The sequence below is a fragment of the Panthera onca genome, chromosome F1 (assembly GCF_046562875.1).
Source record: "Panthera onca isolate mPanOnc1 chromosome F1, mPanOnc1 haplotype 2, whole genome shotgun sequence".
Lineage (NCBI taxonomy): Eukaryota > Metazoa > Chordata > Mammalia > Carnivora > Felidae > Panthera > Panthera onca.
Genome location: NC_138355.1, coordinates 33,762,768 through 33,785,900, shown reverse-complemented (window position 1 = coordinate 33,785,900; position 23,133 = coordinate 33,762,768). Strand labels below are relative to the sequence as shown.

Here is a 23,133-nt window from a genome sequence, read left to right as displayed (position 1 = left end):
AGGAGGAGGAGGAGGAGGAGGAGGAGAGCAGTTTACTAGTTCGAGTAAGTCAGGAGGACTCAGGAAGCCTGAGGAAAAGCTGAAACCGCCTGTAGCTCGGACAAACAAGAAAGAGACAAAGAGCTGGAAAAGTGATAGTTAAAGTAGTGGGAGGAGGTGAGAGTGAAAGGAAAACGGAGCGCGGCGAGCAACAGCTAGATAGGCGAAAGCACCTTTTCAAAGTTAGGCGGCCACCGAACAAGCTGTAATTATCCCTGTCATGTACCACGAAGCCCTGGGCTTGCAGAGGGGCTAATGCTCCCAGCGCATCTGTTCCAGCCGGGAGGAGGGCGCCGTGCCTCCACTCGCAAAGAACAGCCGAGGTCAAGTGCGGCCGGCGCGCTGCTGCCTGGGTCGGACGCCGTTTCAATCATTCACCTGCTGGTTACGGCTCACGGCTCGGGGGCCCCGGCTCCATACCGCGCCGGCAGCATCCGGAGGAGGCTCTGCGCCCCGCTTCCTTCCTGCTCCGAGGCTCCTCCGCACGCGGGGACCCCTCCCCCGCCGCACTCCTCGGAAAGCTCACTCGACCTGCCCGGACGCCCCCCCCTCCGCCGCCCAGACCGCGGGACCCCGCTCCTGCGCCCCGCGGGAAACTTTACTTCCGCCCCCACTGCTTTGTACCTCCTGGTAGGATGTGGAGAGCTCCTGCCGGATCATGGCACTGACCCGAGCTAAGCCACACCTGGCACCGCCACAGCGCGGGAGAAGCCGCGAGGCGAGCACCGCGTCCAGGGCGCCTGAAGCAGCCGGCTCTGCCAGGCGAAACCAGTTCGGAGGTGCGGCCCCGAGACCAGGCGGGGCGGAACTTGGCGCATGCGCCTCCCCCCCACCCCGCCCGCCTCTGGAGACCCCGAAAGGTTGCTGGGAAATGTAGTTCTGGGCGGGGGGCCCCCCTCTCAGCAACTTTGGAGCTGAGAAGCCTGCGCGTTACCCAGACCAGGCGTTAGACGCACGTGCTCGCTTCCTGTCTCACTTCCTCTGTTTGTGGGAGGAGGAGGGACGGAGAAAAGGAGTAGAAAGTGGAATGAGGGGTAATTAAGTCCAACGAGTGAGGGAGCCTAATCTATAACTCCAAGAGGCAGTCTGGTGGTTTATAACCATTAATAAATGTCTGCAGAGCACTTTGTATGTTACAAAGCGCTTTCACTCATATAATGCCATGATCCTGCAAGGAACCCTGTAAGCAGGACATTTTTCTTCCTGTTTTACGGATGAAGAAACAGGTACCTTGTTTCGGACAGGATTTGGGGACGGGAGTAATGAAGTGAAGATTATTTGATCCAGGATCAGACTACAGAATCCAAGTGCTTTCCATTATTCCTAGGGTAGACACTTGGGAGTCGAGACTTCTCGGTTCTTGTCCTGGCTCTGCCCTTCTCCGACAGGTCTTGTAATACAAACCTCTTCTCTTTGCCTTAGAATGCAACGCCTAAACCCTGCCCTGCTAACAGTGCCTTAATGAGAGCCTAAATAGATTATGTAGCAAAACCCAAAGGTGCTGTTCACCACAGCAGAAGCCTCTTTGTCCTGAGTGTGGTGGAGAATACGGCGTTTGCCCTGTAGCAGGGTGGATCTGAGGACCACATCTTCCCCTCCTCCTACTGCCTGAACTGCTATTCTGTGTGGCCGCCCTGGGCTGATTGGTGGTGAGGCAAATAGAGGTTGCTTATGCTGCCGTGAATGCTGCTCTGTGTCCCGGGCAGCTGCAGATCTGCAACCGCCTGCACGCAGGCCACTCAATGCCTCTTCCTTCTTCAGTGTCAACCACAGTAGCACCAACCACATCAAAGTACCCTGGACCTCCAGAGTGTTAGTAGTGGGAGGAGGCCCTCTCACCTCTTCTGACCACCCTCCCCTATCCTGGGTTCCCTGATCTTGCATCTTCAAATGGGACGATATATGTAATACCTTACACATGGTAGGTACTCAACAATGTTCAATTTATGAATGGAACACTTATTCCAGCTATTTCATTTAACAGTTGTTTGCAAATGCAAATAACTACAAACAACTTGTTAAATTCCTAACTGTATTAATGCAAGTGTGGCTGATAGAACAAGTCATACCATCATAGAATTTTAGAGCTGGAAGGAACCAGAAAAATCTAGTCCAGACCTATCATCCCTCTCTACTCTTTGTTGCTATGACCAAACCGGAAAATTACAGATTCCCACATTTGAAGGAGATGCTAATATAATATTTAACACGGTTTAACAAATACAGTGCTGGGCACTGGAATACAGAAATAAATGGGGTACTCCAAGAACCTTGCCCTTCTGGCTCCTTCTGCTAGAATGGAGAAGCCATGAATGCATAGATAGAATTTTCCAGACTAGTAGTCCCCAAGTCCTCTCCTCCCATTCTCTCATGAGCACACACAGATCAGACTTTCATCGTCTCCACTCCACTGAAATATGCTTGTCAAGGTCACAATTGACCTCAGAGGTGTCAAATAAGATGACCATTTCTTCATCCTCCTCTTTTTTCCTCTTATTTTTTTTTTTCTGGTGAGGTTTTGTTTGTTTGTTTTTGTATAGTTGTAACACAGTGTTACATTATTTTTTAGCTGTTCACCATAGTGATTCAAGAAGTTTATAGGTCATGCCATGCTCATCACAAATGTAGCTACCTTCTGTCACCATACAATGCTATTACAGTGTCATTGACTATATTCCCTTTGCTGTACCTTATTCCTGTGACTTATTCATTCTGGAACTGTATCTCCCATTCACCTTTCCCCATTTTGTCCATCTCCTCTAGCAACCATCAGTTTCTTCTCTGTATATACAGGTCTGGTTCCGCCATTTGTTTTTTTTATTCCTTTGTTTTGTCAGCTTCATCCTCAGCCTTAGCTGACCCTTTCCTCCCTATCTACTTTCCTCCCCTGGCTTCCAGCACCCCACCTGTTCCCACTCTGCCTCCCACTTCACTCTCTGCTCCTTCTCAGCCTCCTTTGCTTATTTCTCCTCATCCCCTCAACTCTCCAGGATGGCATTCCCAAGCTAGGTCTCTGATCTCCCTTCAACTCACTCCCCAGGGGGCTAGAGAAGTGGGCTCCTCTCCAGTCTCATGCTCTGAATTACCATCTATATCCTAAGGATTTCTGTTTGAGTTGAACTGTGTCCTTCAAAAAGATACGTTGAAGTCCTAACCCCTGGTACCTCAGAATGGGACCTCATCTGGAAATAGGTTGTTGCAGATGTATTAGTTAAGATGAGGTCATACGAAGTAAGGTGATGCCTCATCTATTACGACTTGTGTCCTTGCAAAAAAATGGAAGACGGTGTGAAGATAGACACACAGGGAGGATGCCCTGTTGTGGCAGAAACGGAGATCACAGTGACGTAGCTGCCAACCAAGGTGGCTTTAATCATTTGCCTGTAAGCAGCAGGTGAAAAAAATTTCACATAAGGCAGAGACTGCCTCTTGGCTGGGTTTCCAGTGGATTTAGTCAAGAGGAGGTACCTCTGGGAGCTTGGAGAGGGTCAGGGCAAGGGAGAAGCCAGAGTTTTTCTTTCCCTTGTTCGCTGCTCCTGGCAGCTTCCCTTCCATGGTTCCAGCCCCTGATGCAAAGGCTTCTTGTGTTTCTAGCTTCAGCCAGGTGACCCAGGCCCCCAGACTCTAATACCACCACCTCTTCCCTTCTAAGGGTAGGTTGTTGTTAATCTCCTGCTGTTTCTAATCTTCAGATCACCTCAGGGTTTCTTCCCAGCCTCTTCCATCCCCTGTGTAACCAGCTTTCTTATTACAGTCATTCTGTTTCATTTAGAATAATTTGTATTCTCCTTGAAGGTGACTGATTCATTTGGGAAAAAAGAATCTGGGTTCAAGTAGGGAAAGGCAATCAGAGGAATATCTGGAAAAATCCAAGGATATATGAGCATGCTATGAAATCATACAATTATACACAGCGGTCTCAGGGAGGGGAAGCTAGATTGGATCAGTAGAAGTTACATGGAGTATCTTTTGGCTCAAAAAAGTCACTAACAAATAGAACTGTAGAGAGAGAAAGGGCCCAAGCAGAGAAGCAGCACACTCTATGCCAGAGATGTTATTAAGGAACATGATGCACCAGGAAGGGGATGATACTCTATTCAAGGGCTTAAAAGGGCCTCTTCTAACCTGGAGATCCTGTGACAGTGTAACAGATACTGAGCGCTGCAACTTACACAGACTTTCACATCCATTCTCATTTTTAGTTTCAACACTATTCTATCAAGGAAGCAGGCTGGTATATTACATGCATAAATTGAGATTCAGAGGGTTTGTGATGGATCCTGTTCAGGTCACTCTATACTAGAAGCTCCTGTTGAATAAGTAAATGTATGAAAACTTGGTGCCGTCCCTGAGGGAAGGTGCAGCCTGATGGTCAAGGGGAAGACTCTGGGAGGGGGCCTGGGTTTGAATCTTGGCTCAGCCACCCATCTGTGACCTTGGGCAAGGTATTTAAGGTCTCTGCACTTCAGTTTCATCGTCTGTAAAATGGGTGACAGTTCTTACTTCATAGAGTGAGGATTAAATGAGCAAACACTAGTAAAAGTGCTGAGTCAGCACTTGGCACACTAAGCCCTTCTTTGGTTTCCTTTGCTAGTTCTCCCACCCACAAAATGTTGGTGGGGCCCAAAAACTCAGTCCTTGGTCCTCTCCACCTTCCTATCCACCTGCATGTCTTTGATGATCCAACCCATTCTGTGGCTTTATTTTTTTTTTTTAAGCTCATTTATTTTAGGGGGAGAGAGAGAGAGAGAGAGAGAGAGGGAAGGAGAGCGCAAGCAGGGAAGGGGCAGCAAGAGAGACAGGAAGAGAGAGAGAATCCCAGGCAGGCTCTACCATGTCAGTGCAGAGCCTGACATTGGCCTCCGTCTCATGAACCGTGAGATCATGACCTGAGCCAAAATCAAGAGTCTGACGTATAACTGACCGAACCACCCAGGCGCCCCTTCTGTGGCTTTAAATACAACCTATATATATGCCAGTGATTCCATGATTTATATCTTTAGCCTGGAGCACTTTCTTAAAATCCAGACTTATGGCCGACTGTCAATTTGCTACTTCTACTTAGATGTCTGTGTGTCCTCAGACTGAACAAGCCTGATCTTGAGCTTCTCTCCCTGCACCCGCTCTTCTCACCATCTCTCCTTATCCCTGAAAGTGCCAGCTGCATCCTTCCAGTTACCAAGGCCAGAACCCGCGGGGTCATCCTTGACTCTGTTCTGTCTCTCAGACCCCTTGTCTCCTCTCATATGTCAGCAAATCCTGTCAGCCTCACCTTCAAACCACATCTGCGACCCACTCACTTCTCACCACCTCCCCTGCCAGCACTCTGGCGCAAGCCGCTGTCACCTCTGGCCCGGTCACCGGATTACTGCGGCGGCTTCCTGTTCTCAACACAACAGCAGTCATTCCACTAACATCCTAACTCATCCCTGTGCTCCATGCACTCAGCATGGAAGCCAACATCCTTTAAAAATAAGCTGGGGGTGCTTGGGTGGCTCAGTCGGTTAAGCATTCCGACTTCGCCTCAGGTCACGATCTCGCAGTTTGTGGGTTTGAGCCCGCGTCAGGCTCTGTGCTGACAGCTCAGAGACTGGAGCCTGCTTCTGATTCTGTGTCTCCCTCTCGCTCTGTGCCCCTCCTCCACTCGAGCTCTGTCTCTCTGTCTCTCTCAAAGTAAACAAATAAGCTGTAAGGCCCCACAAAACGTGCCCCCCACCTCCATCCCCTTTACTCTTTGACCTCCCAGACCTTATCTCCTTCACCTCTTCCATCCCACTGTTTCTCCAACAAGCAGGGCACTCTCCTTCCTCAACATTTATGCACCTGCCTTTCCCTCTGCAGGGAAGGCCCTCCCCCCTTAGCTACCTCCCTCACTTCCTATAGATGTTTATACAAATACCACCTTCTCAGTGGGGCCTTCCCTGGTCAGCCTATTTAAAATTGTAGTCCCCAGGGCAACCTGGGTGGCACAGTCAGTTAAGCAGCCGACTTTGGCTCAGGTCACCCATCTCGTGGTCGCTGAGTTCAAGCCCTGCATCAGGCTCTGTGCTGACAGTGTGGCACCTGCTTACGATTCTTTCTCTCTCTCTCTCTCTCTCTCTCTCTCTCTCTCTCTGCCCTTCCTCCCTGCTTGTGCTCTCTCAAAATAAATAAACTTAAAACTAAATAAATACAATACAATTGCATCCCCCAATGCTCCCCATCCCTTTGCCCTGCTTTACTTTCCTCCCTAGTATTCACCATCTAATATACAACGTATGTATTTTATTCTTGTCTATTTTGCCTACAGAATGTAAGTTCCACGTGGGTTGTGGATCTCTCCTGTTCAGCAGTGTGTTCCCAGTGAGCTGGTACGTGGAGGCCCTCAGTAAGGATTTGATGAATAAATTAATGAAGGAATCTTTGCACAAATGTTAGCTATTGTTATTTCAGGGCGGATCTGTGCCATGCCCCACCCTCCCTTTGCAAAAACCCCCTTGCGGACTCGAAATTTAAACACAACTGGGAAGGAAAAGAAATTGGCCAGAAGTAAAAGGGATTCTTTTCAAAGATATTTATTTTTAAGTAATCTCCACCCCCACAGTCCACACACGAGCTCACAAGCCTGAGATCAAGAGTCACAGGCCCCACCGACTGATCCAGGCGGGCATCCGGTCCCGGTTTATACATACACCTTTCTACGTGTCGGAATTTGGGGCTGTGTCATCCACGTACCCACTCAAGGAGCTACTACTGTAGCTCAGCTTGCAGGCCGGGCTGGGGAGTCAGGAGCCTCGGGTTACACCCGGGGCTCCCCGCCTCCAGCGGCGCCGTCCCGAGGGCGCGGGGCGGGGCAGGGCGGGCGCGCGCGGGGCGGGGCGGGGTTCCGGGGCCGAGGCGCGGGAGCGCGCGGGTCCCGGCCGCCCAGGCCGCCCCAGCCCAGCTCCGCGCGCGCACCATGGCGGGCCCCGCGCCCGGGCGGCGGCTGCGGCTGCGGCCGCTGGCAGCGCTGGCCCTGCTCCTGGCGCTGGCCCCGGGGCTGCCCGCAGCCCGGGCCGGGCAGGCGCCGCGCCCCGCCGAGCGGGGGCCCCCGGTGCGGCTCTTCACGGAGGAGGAGCTGGCCCGCTACGGCGGGGAGGAGGTGAGCGGACGGGAGGCCTCGGGGGAGGCGCGGGCCCCCGAGCCGGGCGCGAGGCCTGCGAGCTTCCTGGCCCCGGGCCGACGGCGGCGCAGCGACACGGGGAGTCCTCCCCCGTCGGGGCGCCCCGCTTAGCCCCTGCGTCGAGCCCGCACATCCCGCCCCGCGCTGCCCCCTCCCTGCCGGCCAACGGCCCCGTTGGGACGTGTTGCGGCCTGTGGTCCATCCATGAACCTCGGAACTTTTGGGATTTTTGTGTTAGCGTCAGCTGGGGGCAAGATACTTATGCCGATTCTTTGGGGCGAGTGGCGAGGGAGGGAGGGAAGTAAAACATGCTTGCTGGGTTAGGTGGGAACAGGGGCTGGCCCAGGGATGAGCCAGGCTTCCCTACACTGTTTTCCTGCCCCGACTCCTCAAACCCACTTGTAGTGCCTGTGCCCTTGGGGCTGAGCAGAAGCTGGGTGAGAGGACCGAGCGGGAGATCGGAGGTTAGAGACAAAGACCGCCCCCACCCCAACACACCCACTTCAGTTAGTAGTCTGGAGATGTCCAGGAAACTCTTCACAGTCACCCGTCTGTTTGGGCTGCTGGGGCCCAGTGTAATGCCTGCGGAGAGTGAGAATAATACTGCACAGAAGGGCCACAGCGGGGCCGATCTGGCAGTGAGGGGAACAGTTTGGTGGGGAGATCACTGTGCCATAACATGTCAGCGTTGATCGGAACCGACCTCCTGCTTTTACGCGTGAGGAAACCGAGGCGTGCCACTAGTTAGTGATAGAACAAGGAAGGGACCCAGTGTCCTCTTGTTAAAACCCTCCAGCCTGGGCTCCCTAACTCTGTTAGCTAGCCTTAGACTAGGTTCGCAAGGGAGTCAGAAACCTGGCCCTCAGGAGGTGATGCTAGTTTGAATATCACTGTAAAGAGATGTTGGTTTCAAGCCTGAGTGGAAGAGAACACAGAGGGATGTGACTAGATGCTAAGGGAAGCATCTTTCAGGGCGCCAGGGAACCGGATGATACAGGATCCAGGAACCCGTGCAGAAAAAAAGTGAACAGGCCTGCTCTCCTTAGAAAGGCCTGCTGGCAAGAGTGGCTCTTGGCTGGTGTCTGGAATTTCAGGGTGTTCCACACTTCCCTAACAGTTAAGGGTGGCTCAATCTGCGCTTTTTATACAGTGTATTTATGTGGAACACACTAGGCAGAGAGGGCCTACATGGCTAGCTGCCAGTAAAAACCTTGGGCTCTAAGTGTCTAATGGGTTTCCCTGGGCAGAAACATCACAAGCGTATTGCTGTGTTGTATTGCGGGAGGAAGAGTGCATTGTGTGTTACCCTTCATGGGGAAGGGAGAACATAAGGAAGTCTGCACATGGATTCCTCTAGACTCTACCTCTGTCCTTTTCTCTTATGATCTGGCTGTGTATCCTTTTATATGGCTTTAATAAATCTGAGCTCTGAGTACAACTTGTGTGCTGAGTTCTGAGTCCTTCTAGTGAATCTTGAAACATGGCGGCAAGCTTGGGGACCCCCAGCACAGAACCCAAGAGAAGAGAGAGTTCACAGTTGAGGGTACTTGAAACAATAGCTCCAGGGGCTGCAAGATGAGGATGGAGAAAAGACCCTTGGTGTTTTATGCTGACATTATTGATTCATAACTAGGGGAAGGAGAGAGGGAAGCTTGAGATGGAAAACGGTTAAGGAGAGAGTTGTTTTGGGGTCTGTAAGCAGAGAAAGGAAGAGAGGGAGGAGAGGGGCTGTTGAGTGCAGCTGAGCAGAGCCTTGCTGTGCTCTGATCTGCCCTAGATGGTTCTGGTTTATGCCTGTTGTCTGGGGATAATTACTAATAGCACCCCCACACACACACACTTCACTCTCAGAAGTGTCATTGTTTGTATAATACATTTTACAGTATCCTAGTTCAAGCCTTATACCTTTGAATCATACCTGGCTATGAGTCCCTGTTCTACTGTGTGACTTTGGGCAAATTACTAAAGCTCGTGGAGTTTCTCTCTCTCTCTCCTTTTTTTTTCCATCTATAAGATGCTTTTCTCAGTCAGAAGTCCACCAGAAACAGAACCAGTAGCAGATAATATATTTGGTTTATTGTAGGAATTGGTTTATGTTATCATGGTTGCTGGCTAGGCAAGTCTGAAATCCACAAAGCAGGCTTGAAACCCCTGGGCAGTAGCTGATGTCCCAGCCCACCAGTAGAATTTCTTCTTCATCAGGGAAACCTCAATTCTGTTCTTGAGGCCCTTCAACTAATACAGGTAGGCCCACCTGGATTATTCAGGATAGTCTCCTTTATGTAACAAAGTCAACTGATTGTAGATGTTAATCACATCTACAGAATATCTTCATAGCAACACCTAGATACTGTAGTTGATCAAAGTTGTCACATAAAATTGACCGTCATAATGGCTATAACAAGAGTTCCTACTCTATACAGGTTTGAGGATTAAATGAGACAGTGATATGCAAAGTGCACTGGATAGGCCTGCAGTAATCTTAGCATAGTAAGCCTTAATAAATCTTAGCTGCTATTTTTATTAGCTTGTGATTAAAGATCTAAGCAAGAGGCAGTAAAACAGGTCCCATAATCCTCTTTTGCAATTCAAAAATCAAATAAACTCTGAAAACTAGAAGGTTGTTTTTTTTTTAAGATTTTATTTTGGGGGGGCACCTGGGTGGCTCAGTCCGTTAGTCATCCAACTTCAGCTCAGGTCATGACCTCATGGTTGGTGAGTTCGAGCCCCATGTTGGGCTCTGTGCTGACAGCTCAGAGCCTGGAGCCTGCTTCGGATTCTATGTCTCCCTCTCTCTGTCCCTCTTCCCCCTCTCAAAAATAAATAAACATAAAAAAAAAAAAAAAAGACTATTTTTTACAGGGAGCGCCTGGGTGACTCAGTTGGTTAAACATCTGACTTCGGCCCAGGTCATGATCTCACAGTTTGTGGGTTTGAGCCCCACATCTAGCTCACTGCCATCAGCACAGAGCCCACTTCAGATCCTCTGTTTCCCTCTCTCTGCCCCTCCCCTACTAGCTCACTCTCGCTCTCTCTCTCAAAATACACTTAAAAAATTTAAAGATTTTATTTTTAAGTAACTTCTACACTCAGCGTGGGGCTTGAACTTAGAACCCTGAGATAAAGAGTTGCATGCTCTACCGACTGAGCCAGCCAGGTGCCCCAGAAGGTTGTGTTTTTGTTTTTATACAGGTCATTTAACGGCAAAACCCAACCCAATCTGAACTCCTTTGGTGATAGAGCCTTGCTGGAACTGACACGAATCTATTTATAGTCCTTATGTATCCTATTTAGTGTGAATATTCATGTTCACGCTTCACTGTGGAAATGTTAATATAGTTGATTATGGGGTGCTGCCTCGGACCTCCGTAGGGAAGATGAGGTGACTCTGAGGGTTCTCTTCGGTCCAGAGGGAATGCCATCCTCAGAAGATATGTTTTCTGCCTTAATTGCTTTGTAGGACCAAGTGCAGAGCGGGTCACCCTGCCTGCCCCCACACCCACCTGACTTCTGGGCCTGGGACCAGATATTATGTATTTTACTCTTATGTAGAGCTAACTCTATCAGGCACTATCCTAAGCTTTAAAGCATTAACTCATATAATGATGACCACAACCCCATGAGGTAGGTGCTGTTGTTCTTTCATTTTTCAGATGAGGAAGGAAGCATGGAGACGAAGTAACTTGCCCAGGTTTACACAGCTAGAGAGTTATAGTGACGAATCAGGCTCTGCCCACCCTGGCTCGTGCAAGGAAAACAAACTACCAAAAGCCTCCCTCTTTGCTGCTCCAGGCAGTGGCCGCTCCAAGGCTATATTGGTTCTAAGAAGAAGATATCAGAGTAGAAGTATGACCAGAAATGCAGTTTAGGGGCCCCTAGGTGGGTCTGTCTGTTAAGTGTCCCACCCTTGATTTCGGTTCAGGTCATGATCTCCCGGTTCGTGAGTTCGAGCCCCCACGTCGGGCTCTGTGCTGACAGCTCAGAGCCTGGAGCCTGCTTCGGATTCTGTGTCTCCCTCCGTCTGCCCCTCCCCCTTCATGCTCTCTCTCTCTCTCTCTCTCTCTCTCTCTTTCAAAAATAAATAAAAATAAAAAGAATATACAGACAGTGAAGGCTATGGGATAGAGGTAGGTAAATAAAGAGGTAAAACCACCCTCTCTAATTATACAATAGAGTGATGTCTTGTAGATATTTGGCCCATGTTAAGGAATACAATTTTGCATTCTACCTCGGTATACACCCACACAACAGAAGTTCCATGAAACAAGGCTTATTACTACGTGTGATGCACTTCAATGTTTTCTATTTTCTGTTCTATTTTAAACTTTTTTTTTTTAAACTTAATTTAAAAAAAAATCTGTTTGTAAATCACTAAATTAACTCCATGAGCCACTAATACTTACTAATGCCAATTTCAGTCAGAAAAACATGGCCTTAGACCCTTGGAGGGCCCTGTTATTTCTGCAGAAGCAAACATCCGCAACAGTTTTCCCTCTTTTCCAAGGAGAAGAGTCACCAGAGAGGAACTTCTACTCTGTCCCCAGGCCCTGGTGTAGGGTCTGAGGGTTGAAGGCTCAGGGGCAGCTGGCTGACTGCTGGGCCTGCCTTCCTGCCTGCCTGAGCCCAGGCTCCAGGCCTCTCCCTCCCTGCTATGGAAAAGGCCCTCCCTCCTCTGCCCTGCTGCTTATGCATCTGCTTCCCTGGTAACTCTCATGGTGCTCTACTGGCCCTGCCTGACAGTAGGCAGGGAGGAAGGCCAGATGGTAAAGCAAGCCCAAGGCCCGGAGGAAAAAGGCCGGGTCTCAGTTATGCAGAGGGAGTTACCCTGATTCAGTTACCCTGATTCCCTTCCACTGAGTACCTCTGACCTATCCCGTGTCTTACCCGTTGGTTCTGAGTCTTGTGGATGGTTGAATTTCCCAGGCCACTCTCACCCTCTCCTGGTCCCAGGCGAGCACATGGTCTTCCTGCTGTGTGCCCTCTGGGGGGACAAGCCAGAGAGTGGAATGATTTGGGTTCCAAGGCTCTAGGTTCCAGAAACTGCTCTAATTTCTTTGTGACTCTGGGCAGGTCTCATAATTCCCCAGCCTGGATAGCTGCATCTGTAAAATGACGGTGTTAGATTATCTTCAAGGCCCCTTCCAGTTTTAACTTACATTTCTTCCAGAATCCTTATCTGTGACTTGGGAATTACATTTTTTCCCCCTATCTTTCCTTTAGGAAGACAGAATCTTCTTGCACTTGAGTATCTGATTCCTCTCAGATCTTATAACTTTCAAAATCTAGGGAAGGATAAGGGAAACTAACATTTATTTCCCTAAACTGCTAAGTGCTTCCTATCTCTTGTCTTGGTTAATCATCACAATAGCCCAGCAAGTGGACACTTTTAGTATCTTCCTATTACAGAGGAGAAGACTGAGGCCCAGACAAGTTAAGTAATTTGCCCAAGACAGCACAGCGTATAAGTGGTGGCTCAAACCCAGGCCTGTTTGACTTGAAAACTTGTGCTAGGAACACCCCACCATGGTGACCCCTCCTTTGGTCTCAGAAAAAGGCAGACCTGCTGTTATTTCAGGCCTGCTGTGCGGATAAGAATGATGCATGTCCTTCCAGGCGGACTTGAGGGTGGGGGACCACGGTGTGAAGCTGACGATAAGCGTGTGTGTCTTTACAGTGTCTCTGAGGACATGTCTATTCCAGAGCCTGCGTTTATGCTCCCGAGGCTTCCATTCACCCTCTGTCCTCTCAGCTGCCACCTCCGGGGCCTGAAAACCACGCCTGCTGTCAGGGGACATCAGCTCCACGGGATAGGAACAACCCCCCACCCCCAGCACACTTGACAATTAACTGACAAGGCCGTTCCTCTCCGTGAAATGTCTGTGTAACAGGAAAGCCTCAGAGGCGTTCACAGTTCCTTCTACCCCTTGGCTGAGACCTCCTATTAGCACTTACACCTTAATGTATAGTGTTGTGAGGGGAGAAATATTTAACTATTGAAGAGGGGCATCTGGGTGGCTCAGTCGGTTAAGTGTCCGACTCTTGATTTAGGCTCAGGTCATGATCTCATGGTTCGTGAGTTTGAGCTCTGTGTCAGGCTCTGTGCTGATAGTGTGGAGCCTGCTGGGGATTCTCTCTCTCTGCCCCTCCCACGTGCTCTCTTTCTCTCCCTCTGAAAATAAATAAACTTATTTCTTTTAATTTTTTTAATGTTTATGTTTGAGAGAGAGAGAGAGAGAGAGAGAGCGTGAGCGAGCATGAGTGGGGATGGGGCAGAGAGAGCGGGACCAGACTCCAAAGCAGGCTCCGGGCTCTGAGCTCTCAGCACAGAGCCTGATGCGGGGCTCAAACTCATGAACTGTGAGATCATGGCTTGAGCCGAAGTCGGACACTTAACCAACTGAGCTACCCAGGGACCCCAGTAAATAAATAAACTATAAACTTTTAAAAAATTTATCTGTTGAAGAAATTGAAGGTGTTAGTGATGAGATGCATATTTTTATATTTTATGTATGTGAATGTCACGTTTCTATGACTCTTTGCACACAAAAAAGTAACAAAATAGCAAAGGAAAAGCAACAGAATGGAAAATATGACAAAATGCTATAGGTAAAATTATAACTGTTCATATATTTTTTAAGTTCGAATAAAACATAACCCCAGTTGAGCCATTGATGTCAAGAAACAAATAATCACAGTGAAAGAAAGGCTGTAAAGAAGAATGCAGGCTGCTGGCTGGTTACGCCATGGCATTTAAAATAACCCTTACCTCGGGCACCTGGCTGGCTTGGCTGGTAGAGCGTGCTACTCTTGGTCTCGGGGTTGTGAGTTCGAGCCCCACATTGAGGGTAGGGATTACTTAAAGATAAAATTTTAAAAACATATAAAATAATTCTTATTAGTTGAGGTGGAACAAGTATCCACTGAGTCAACAGAAGTTCTAGGGAGCATCTGTGGGAGCTAATAGGGACTCTAATAACCAACCATTTACTGAGCTCCTATGCTGGACTTACCATGTGCTCACGTACAGCATTCCTGCAAGGTCAGTGGGTGTTACCTGTATATAACAGAGAAACGGAGGCCTGTGAAGTTATGTGACAGTGAGATATATTTGCTTGGCCAAGTTGCTTAACTTCTCTCCTCCTCTCTCTGTTGAATGTAGTCATGAAAACACTTGACCTTAAGCTCAACAAAGGCAAGAACCTTAAGACCCAACCCTACAGAAGACCAAGCAGTGTGTTCCTGGAGATCCAGAGATTCCCATACACCCAGCTGCAATGCATCCCTTCACCCCAGCCTGTGGGCCGACTGGTTGGTGTCCCTGTACCCACAATAGGGCTAAGACCCGGCCCTGCATGTCCAAGAGCTGTGTCAACTGCCCCAGCCCGAGTCCACCTTGATGGAAGTTGGAAAATTCATGCCATCTGTTTTTGAATTATTCTCTTTGGTCGGGGGCGGAGGGGTAAGAATTCAAAGGTAACATTTTGTACCCGCGAATATAGCAAAAAATAAAGTATAAGACTCATTGTTAGTACTGTCCGGGAGACAGCATTGCTTATGTATTTCTAGCACTGTCAGTGGGCCTTTTGAAGGACACGCTGGTTAAATTTTTAATAAAACTGATTACACTGTTCGTATGCTTTGGTCCAGGATTATTCCTGGACCATGTATTGCACGCCTCAAGGAAATAACTCACCAAATTATAAAGTAGCTTGTAGAAAGATACTCATAATCCCGCCATTTATAGTTTTAAGGAATTGGAAAGAACCCAAATACCCAAAACAGAACAGCTGAACAAACAGGAATGCAGTAGCACTACCATAAGATAGAGCTGTTAGAGTGACAGCCGTTTGGGGGATTTCGATACATGGGAACGTTTGTACGAAACCGCATTACCTATGAGAGGCAAAATGTAAAATGGATCATTCGGACTGATTCCATTGCCAAAGATGAAAGGAAATTTGGGCTGATGTAAATAATTCATCATTTAACATCCTTTGGATTTTTATCCGTGCAGAGCTGCTTCAGTCCCTGGTTTGCTTGTGTTTGTTTACAGAAAAGTGTTGCCATAAGCTTGTCATGATACTTTGTGTCACCTTCCCAAAGTCTGTTAGGGGATGTGACATCGGGCAGGGGCGGGCAAGCTCCTGATGGCGACGAACTCGCCAAGGACCGGCTCAGGAGAGGCTGCTTTGTACCTCCACCCACTGCTGTCTGCACAGCCCGGAGCGATGTCACTCACTTGGGCTGGAGGAGCTGGGCTCTTGGGCTCCTCCTCACAGCTTCTCTCCTGCTTTCTAGGAAGATCAGCCCATCTACATGGCAGTGAAAGGAGTGGTGTTTGATGTCACTTCTGGAAAGGGTAAGTGGCTCGGCTTTATGAATCCTTACTTTTGGGGAGCTTGGCAGCCAGAGTGGGCGCTGGGTATGCAAAAGAAGGGAAGGAAAGCTGGCCAGGTCCCTTTCCCTCAGACTGAATTAACAATCTTTGCCGGTGTTGTATTGCCACAGTGTTTTTCTAATAATGTCACACTCCTGCTCAAAGACCTTCTGTGGCTCCCTGCTGCCTGTGCAATCAAATTCAAACTTGGCAACTTACCGTAGTTGAAGCAGCAATAGGCAAAGCGTTGCTTTGCAAGGCATTGGGATCATAGAACACGATCCAACATTTTAATGCCATTTCATGGTTTCTCTAGTGGTTAACTACAGATGGTATCAGGGAGGTAGTTTTGTTGTGGCTCATTGTTTACCAAACAAAAGCTGTTGAACGGAAGCAGACTTGGCTTCCACCGACATTTAAGAAGACTGGACATTTTTCCTGTTTGCATTTTAAATATTTTTAAGGGATTATTTCCATTCCGTATTTTTTAAAAAACCACCCCTCAGCCCGGCGTGTGTAACTTATTCCATATTCTGAATCAGTGGAATCCAAACTGACGGCAGGGGGGCTTCTCGTCTTCACTGCTTCCCCTCTCCTTCGGCCTGGAGCCAGGTTTAGCGTTGGATTGGGTCTCAGAAGCCCCGTACAGTCTCCTGGCTGTTCTGCGTGCATGTCCACAATCACATCCTCTCCCCTTTTCCCCACTACAGAGTTTTATGGACGAGGAGCCCCCTACAATGCCTTGACCGGGAAGGACTCCACCAGAGGGGTGGCCAAGATGTCCCTCGATCCTGCAGACCTCACCCATGACACTGTGAGCCAGGTTATGGGCCTTTGTCAAAATGTCCCATCCCCTTGGCCATGGCCTTTTTTACCCTTGGGAAATAGCCAAGCTTCCTACTTAGCCCGTTGATATTCCAGTCCACTCTCAGTGTAGCCAACTGTTCCCTTGAAGTAAGTATCTTCCTATGCCGCTCCTACTCAGAAACCTTCCAGGACTCCCCATTGCCTACAGAGTCAAGTCCGGACTCTTGTGAACTTGTGATCGACTCTGTGATCTTCACAGTGCCTTGGCAGCCCCCTCCCCCTTGCGGTCTGCACCTGCCACCCCCAGTCTCTTCCAGATTCGCTGTGGTCTCTGACACCCACTCGCCAGGCCGCTCAGGGCATGAACAGGGTGAGAAGCAGAGTGTCCCCTGTGTTCGTATTTCTGTGAAGGAGAAAATAGCATCGGCAAAAGCCATTTCAGGGTCTCAGTAATCCCACTGGAGGGACTGGCATTCACCCCAGTTGTGCTCAGATGAGTCAAACTCATTAAAGTCAAACGTTAAAGATTGATTACACTCAGGAATCAAGGAGGGGGGAGGGTTATGAATCTATAATGGGAAGAGTGTGTAGAGAGCAGTGGAAAGGAGGTGGGTACAGAGCATACCCCATCCTGCCTGAGGCTGGGTGTTCGCTGGAGGTTTTTTTTCTTTTTTTCTTTTTTTGTAGTTTATTTATTTTTGAGAGAGACAGAGACAGCACCAGTGGGGGGGGGGGGGGTGTGTGTGGAAGGGGCAGAGAGGGGTGGGGGGAGGGGAGAGAGAGAATCCCACGCAGGCTCCACGCTGTCAGCACAGAGCCCAACGCAGGGCTCAAACTCACAAACCGTGAGATGGTGACCTGAGCCGAAACCAAGAGTCGGACGCTTAACCGACTGAGCCAAGGAGGTGCCCCTCACTGGCGTCTTTAATTCCCACGTTGGTCAAATGGCAAGACATGATGAAGCCATGACTCCCGCACCACTCCCGCCTGCACAGGATTGTGTCTTAAAAAGTCAGTTGGCGAGTTGAGAGACTTTTCCTCTGGCATCAAGGGTGTGGGAGGAGTAGGGCTGGGTGGTGAGAGTCCAGTTTGAGGCACAACTCACTCATCTCGCCTCCTCCCCCTCCCCTCGCCCCTGCCTTTCCTGTTGCTTTGGGCCTTTTCCCCCAAGACCGGCCTCACTGCCGAGGAGCTGCAGTCCCTGGACGACGTCTTCACCACAGTGTACAAAGCCAAATACCCCATCGTCGGCTACACGGCCCGGAGGATACTCAACGAGGACGGCAGCCCCAACCTGGACTTCAAGCCCGAAGACCAGCCCCATTTTGACATAAAAGACGAGTTTTGATGCTCCATCTGCGGGAGCGCGTTCTTGATGGGGCGGGGTGGGGGCGGGGCACGGAGAGCCCTTCAGGTGCCAAATCTCCTGCAAAATAGGCTGCCTGAGCCTCTGGTCCCCGGACCCGAATAAAGCCGACGTTGAACCCGGAACGCCGGATGCTTGTTATTGTTCCCGGTCAAGTGTTCTGTCCACGTGCCATCCTGCCCGCACACCAGCCAGGGTGGGAAGAACGGCCGAAGGGGGCGCCCTCTCGGCGTCCGTGTTGGCTGTCCGGGCAGTGGAATCACGGGTGACTTATTTCTTCTCTATCTGTATATTTTCCTGTGCTTGCCACGTTTCCTAGCATGACCACGTTTGCTTTAGAATAAGCACAGAAATAAACTTCGTGTTTTCACAAGAGCAGCCTTCTTCCCCACATGCCCTTTCCTTGACGCCTCACCTGCACCACTGGAAGGGGCAGCCTGTGCCGTCCTTTCACGGTCCTGCCACCTGTGTCCCCTGCCTGTGAGGCAGGGGGAATGGCATGAACGGGGAAGACTGGCAGGAGCGGTAGGAATGGTAAAGAGAGACGTTAAAGGTCTGGCTTTGCACCACGACCAGGAGAGAGTGACCGTGTGAGTCTCACATGGGACCATGGGGCCTCAGCCCCATCTGCAGCTGGAAGGCAGTGAGGAGGGCGGAGGGCCTTGTGGCCAGAGCCTGGCCTGGAGGGCGTCCCAAGCACGGGGAAGCATACAACATGCTGGACCCAGGTCAGATTTCCTAAGGATGTCATCCCTTCTGGCGGGGGGGGGGGGGGAGCTTTTCCCTTTAAGGGACATTGGCAATGTCGGAAGATATTTTTATAGTTTTGGTTGTCACAACTGTAGGATTCTACCGGTATCTAGCGTCCAGAGATGTTAAACATCCTACAGTGCACGGGAAAGCCCTTGCTCCCCAGAAAAAGAATGATCCGATCCAAAAGGTCAAATGTGCCGAGGCTGAGAAACCCTGTGTTAGATTCATCCTGGAAATCTTACATTAGAGATTAATTTCTTTGATGTAAAATAAATAGCAACTACTCCCAAGAGAGAATTTTTACACTAAGCCGAAGAATCTCCTAAGGTGACTGTTCAAAATGCTGATTCTGGGTCCCACCGCCAGGGTTCATGATTCTGTATTTCTAGAACATGGCCTGGGTGCTGAATTTTTTTTTTATGTTTATTTATTTTTGAGAGAGAGACAGAGCACAAGTGGGCGAGGGCAGAGAGAGAGAGAGAGAGAGAGAGAGACAGAATTGGAAGCAGGCTCCAGGCTCCGAGCTGTCAGCACAGAGCCTGACATGGGGCTCAAACTCATGAACCATGAGATCATGACCTGAGCAGAAGTCAGATACTTAACTGACTGAGCCACCCAGGAGCCACCTGGGCACTGAATTTTTTTTTTTAATTAATTAGGTGTTTTTTTTAATATGAAATTTATTGTCAAATTGGTTTCCATATAACACCCAGTGCTCATCCCAAAAGGTGGGCACTGAATTTTTAATGAGCCTCCCCAGAAGACTGTGGTACACATGGGCCCAGATGTACTTTGAGAAACGTTACCTTTTGCCTCACGTGTCACCTCAGGGAGAACCCAGCCACAGCCTTTCTGAGGACCAGGTTAGACCTTTGCTTTATTCTTTTGTGTGTCCGGACTCAAGATATTCCTGGTGAACTCCTGGGTCTCCCACTCAGAAGCTGGGAGCTTGGTGGCCACCCACCCAAGAATAACGGGCCTGGAACTTATCAGACAGGACTCTTCGGCCTGGAGTTGAGAAAGTCCTTCATGTGGCCAAGGTAGTCTGTACAGGGACATGTGGCCTCCAAACAAATGATGTATGAATGCAGACAAATGGTTACAGGTCCTTGGAAACACCTGAGAGATGACTTCTTTTCCTTACGTGTCACCTACTTCCCACATCATCAGGGGTGGGATTCCATTCCTTACAGCCTTGTCTGCAGGGTGGGCAAGGGCTCCAAATTCAGTTTGCTGGGAACTTTCCAGGACCCCCACTCCCCTACCCTCTCCCAGCCCCCATTAAAGAGCAGTTTTCCCTTAGGGCCCCAGGCTCCTCTATGCTGGGGCAGTTCTGCCCAGTTCACGGCCCTTCACCCCCAGCAAGGGTCTTCTCTGAATCAGAGTGCCTTTCATTTAGAGATTCCAGGACAGAGCACACAGAAACCTGGGCAGCCCCCAGAGGCTCCACGCAGGGTGGGTGCAGCTCAGGGGATGGAAACACAGGCTGGCCTGGCGATCAGCATCATCACGTCTGCTGTCCTGTTTACCCCTACTGCCACATTGGTTTGTCATGTTTTCTTTGCTTTATCTTTTTTTATTTTTTTATTTTTTTTTGAGAGAGAGAGAGAGAGAGAGAGCACGCGCGCAGGGGAGGCACAGAGAGGGAGGGGCAGAGAGAGAGGAAGAGAGAGAATCCCAAGCAGGCTCCATCCATACTGTCAGCACAGAGCCCAATGCAGGCCGTGAACTCACAAACCTTGAAATCATGACCTGAGCCGAAACTAAGAGTCAGATGCTTAACCAACTGAGCCACCCAGGCACCCCTGTTTTCTTTGCTTTCAAGGCTTATGTCCTTACAAGACTTGGTCTAGGCACACTTCCTCTGGGGTCTCCTAGAGCTTAGCACTCACCTACGTGGCTATAATTGCATACGTATGAGCCCGTCTCCCCCAAACAGGAGAGCCTTGAGGTGGCCAACCTTCCTGGACTTTGCAGTTTGCATGGAAAGCCCCAGATCCCAGGAAGCTCCTCAGTCCTGAGGAGGAAACCTGAGGGACCAAACTGTACTTAGCGGCTGAGGCCAGACCTTCTCCCAGCTGACTTGGGATAAAGAAGGAAGAAAGGGGCTACGATTCTTGACCCAGGAGAAGAGAAAGCTGAAGGAAAGGCAACGGGAGAGTGGAAAGGGGTTGGGTTCTCAGCCAGTCCCCGTACAAGTTCAAGTTCAGCCTCTCAGAGGGGAAGCTCGATGCCTGGTCTAAGGTAGGTGCCCTGCATCAGAGCATTGTTGATAGTGACATAATTGGTGAATTCCTTTCCTAAATCCAAGTTCCTTCCCCGCCCCCAGGCTCAGCCCCTCCACAGCCTCTCCTAGGGGAAACGGAGCTCCTCCTCCTGCTGGCTCCTCCCGGCACCCAGAGTGCTAATTCCTTCCCTCCCTCTCTGTGCTCCAGGGTCTGCAGCTGCTTGGGACCTTCCTCCCTGGAAGGTGGCACAAGCCAGCTCCCTTGCATAACAGGGAAGAAGTGGCTTAAAGGCAGGAAACAAAGCCCTGAAGCAAGGAGCCCTGTTCTCCATTTGGAAAATAAGACCACTAAGTATTGAATGTTCCAGAACATGAGCACTGGAGCTGACCAGCAACCCAGGTCCTAGAGGTGAGGTCATGCAGAGCACTTCTCGCCCCAGGTCCCAGCCTGACCCTGGACAGAAGGCCTTCTTTACACACCTGCTCAGGGGTCTCCTCACCACATCATTAGCTTCTAGGAGCAAAAAAGCTAAGGGTCTGAATAAAGCAACTTCACCCTCTGCACTGGCTTCCTTCAAAAGGCTGCTTCTCAAAGCCTCAGTCTCCAAAAAGCATGGCCTTCTGGGGCACTGTCAGTTCCTGAGATGCTTCTGCAAGGGGCTGAAGCTGGAAATCCATGCCCAGAGCCTGGTCTCCCCGGGGCAGTAAATGCCCTGACCCCGGCCTCTCCCTAGGGATCTCTATGATTGGGATCACCTACAGGGCCTGGTGCTGAAGGATGGTGGCTTTGAGGACACAAAGGCCTGGTTCACACAGGCCTGAAACTGCACAGGCCCTTCCAGAGAGGTGAGGCAGGCTGTCTCCCGGTGGTGGGGAAACTGACCAGGCAGAGGTTGGCCCTGCAGGCCTCCGTCCAGGACATGATGTGAAAGGAAGTACTGACCGGCGGACTACTGAATACCGGGACGTGTGGCTCACCTCTTACGCTCCAGTTCGCAGCCTGTCAGCCCAGCGCACGTGGTGTAATCTCTCAGCGCCAGGTTCGGCATCCTCCCTGGGCTCCTTTGCCAAGCGAGCTGTCTAAGCCATTCTAGGGCATTCCATCTGGCAAGCGCCAGGGGTGAGAGCATCCCCCTCTGAAAAACCTCCACCAATAGGGGCTGGAGTCAGCAGGCCCCTCCCACACGCCACGGCTCATCTGTCCTTGGGTTCCTGAGAGGCTCTCAGGTGGTGCTGAGCCCCAGCTGCACACAGTGGCCAATCAGCTCAACAACACTCCCCAGAGCTGGCCGAGCTTCCTTCCCTGTGCCACTCCCCCTGCCCCGGTCCCCTGACCCTGATCCCATGGATCATTTCCCAAATGTGTGCCCCTGCACACAAGCCCCCACCCAGGAGGGGTAGAACCCAGGGTAAGACCCAAGTTGACTTGCTCAGACACCGACACTATCGCCTTATGTCAATCTCAGGTTTACTGGTAACATCTTACACACGAAAGCACTTTACGGAGTCTCGTTCCGTGACTATAGCTGTGTAAATAATTACCCCCAGAGCTTACTGGTGTGAAACGGCTATTCCTTGTGCTCAGAGATTCTGTGGGTCAGTAACTCTGAGAGGGAGCAGTGGGAATGTGTGTCCAACGATGAAGGCTGGCTTGCTCACATTTCCAGCGGGTGGAGCCCTCTGTTGGCAGGGAGCTCCATTCCTCTCCACACGTGACTTCTCGTGGCCCCCGTGGCTGGCCTCCGCCACAAAGTCCGCCCCCAGAGTCAAGGGGCACCAGGCCAATTTGGGAAAATACAATCTGCCACAGGTCCTTTGCACATGATCTCACCCAATTCTTACAAAAGAGACTGCATCTTGTCTTTGGGTTTCCAGTGCTTAGCTTAGTGCCTGGCACACGGCAGGTATGCATTGCATTGCATTTGTCTTGTGGAAAGAGACAGGTTTTAGGGTCAGACTGACTTGGGTGTGACTCCTGCTTTCATTGCTTACCACCTCTATAATCCTGGGCAAGTTATTTAGCTTCTCAGAGCCTCTGTTTCCTAACCTTTAAAATGAGAACCAAAATGCCCATTTCACAAGGCTGGGGCTAGCCCTGGATGTGTCCTGTTGTGATGCGCTGGGCAGATTCATCATACTGGTGGGTGCTCAGGTTTTCTTGGTTTCTTATCCTTCCATTCCGTCCCACCCCAGCACAAGGACTGATGGCTTCTTGGACTTCCCAGCAGGTTCATGGACCGACACGAGAAGAAACCTTCAGTCATGCATCCGGGGCCTTGGCAACAGGCCGGGTCGGAAGAAGTCAGGGTGACCAGCTTCAGCAGGCTCTCTGGACACTTGCTGCTCAGCCCAGAACTTCAAGCAGTAACCCAGCTCCCCTGATGGAATCTCCCTCCCGCAGTTCAGACTCTTCGGTTTCTCAG

At 50.2% G+C, this 23,133-nt stretch overlaps 2 protein-coding genes across 14 annotated transcripts in view; one reads left to right on the top strand and one right to left on the bottom strand.

Moving 5' to 3' along the window:
- The window catches only part of PACC1 (proton activated chloride channel 1), a 167,829-nt gene that overhangs the window by 33,882 nt on the left and 110,814 nt on the right, over positions 1-23,133 (bottom strand). For 7 of the 11 annotated variants that reach the window (XM_060643881.3, XM_060643876.3, XM_078441315.2 and 4 more), the window contains one exon: positions 12,065-12,161. In XM_060643881.3, the coding sequence (XP_060499864.1) occupies positions 12,065-12,161 (97 nt within the window). Of the gene's footprint in view, positions 1-212; positions 356-417; positions 523-663; positions 847-12,064; positions 12,162-23,133 lie in introns of those variants that run through there. The other 4 variants (XM_060643885.3, XM_060643882.3, XM_060643886.2 and 1 more) reach the window with 4 other exon arrangements.
- Positions 6,898-18,105, top strand: NENF (neudesin neurotrophic factor). 3 transcript variants are annotated; one of them, XM_060643890.3, is made up of 4 exons: positions 6,898-7,159; positions 15,479-15,539; positions 16,268-16,380; positions 17,536-18,105. In XM_060643890.3, exons 1-4 carry the CDS (start codon positions 6,977-6,979, stop codon positions 17,710-17,712), a joined length of 534 nt encoding a protein of 177 aa, XP_060499873.1. In that variant the 5' UTR covers positions 6,898-6,976; the 3' UTR covers positions 17,713-18,105. The 3 variants fall into 3 exon arrangements, with proteins under 3 accessions (XP_060499873.1, XP_060499872.1, XP_081648018.1); XM_060643889.3 differs by having other exon boundaries at positions 6,910-7,159; positions 16,268-16,371; XM_081791892.1 differs by lacking the exon at positions 6,898-7,159 and adding an exon at positions 14,092-14,488.

Excerpts from the sequence above, each read along its gene's own strand:
- NENF (XM_060643890.3), top strand. The coding sequence starts at position 6,977 with ATGGCGGGCCCCGCGCCCGGGCGGCGGCTGCGGCTGCGGCCGCTGGCA. Across the intron at positions 15,540-16,267 it reads TGATGTCACTTCTGGAAAGG|AGTTTTATGGACGAGGAGCC; the intron begins GTAAGTGGCTCG and ends TCCCCACTACAG. Across the intron at positions 16,381-17,535 it reads CCCATGACACTGTGAGCCAG|ACCGGCCTCACTGCCGAGGA; the intron begins GTTATGGGCCTT and ends TTTTCCCCCAAG.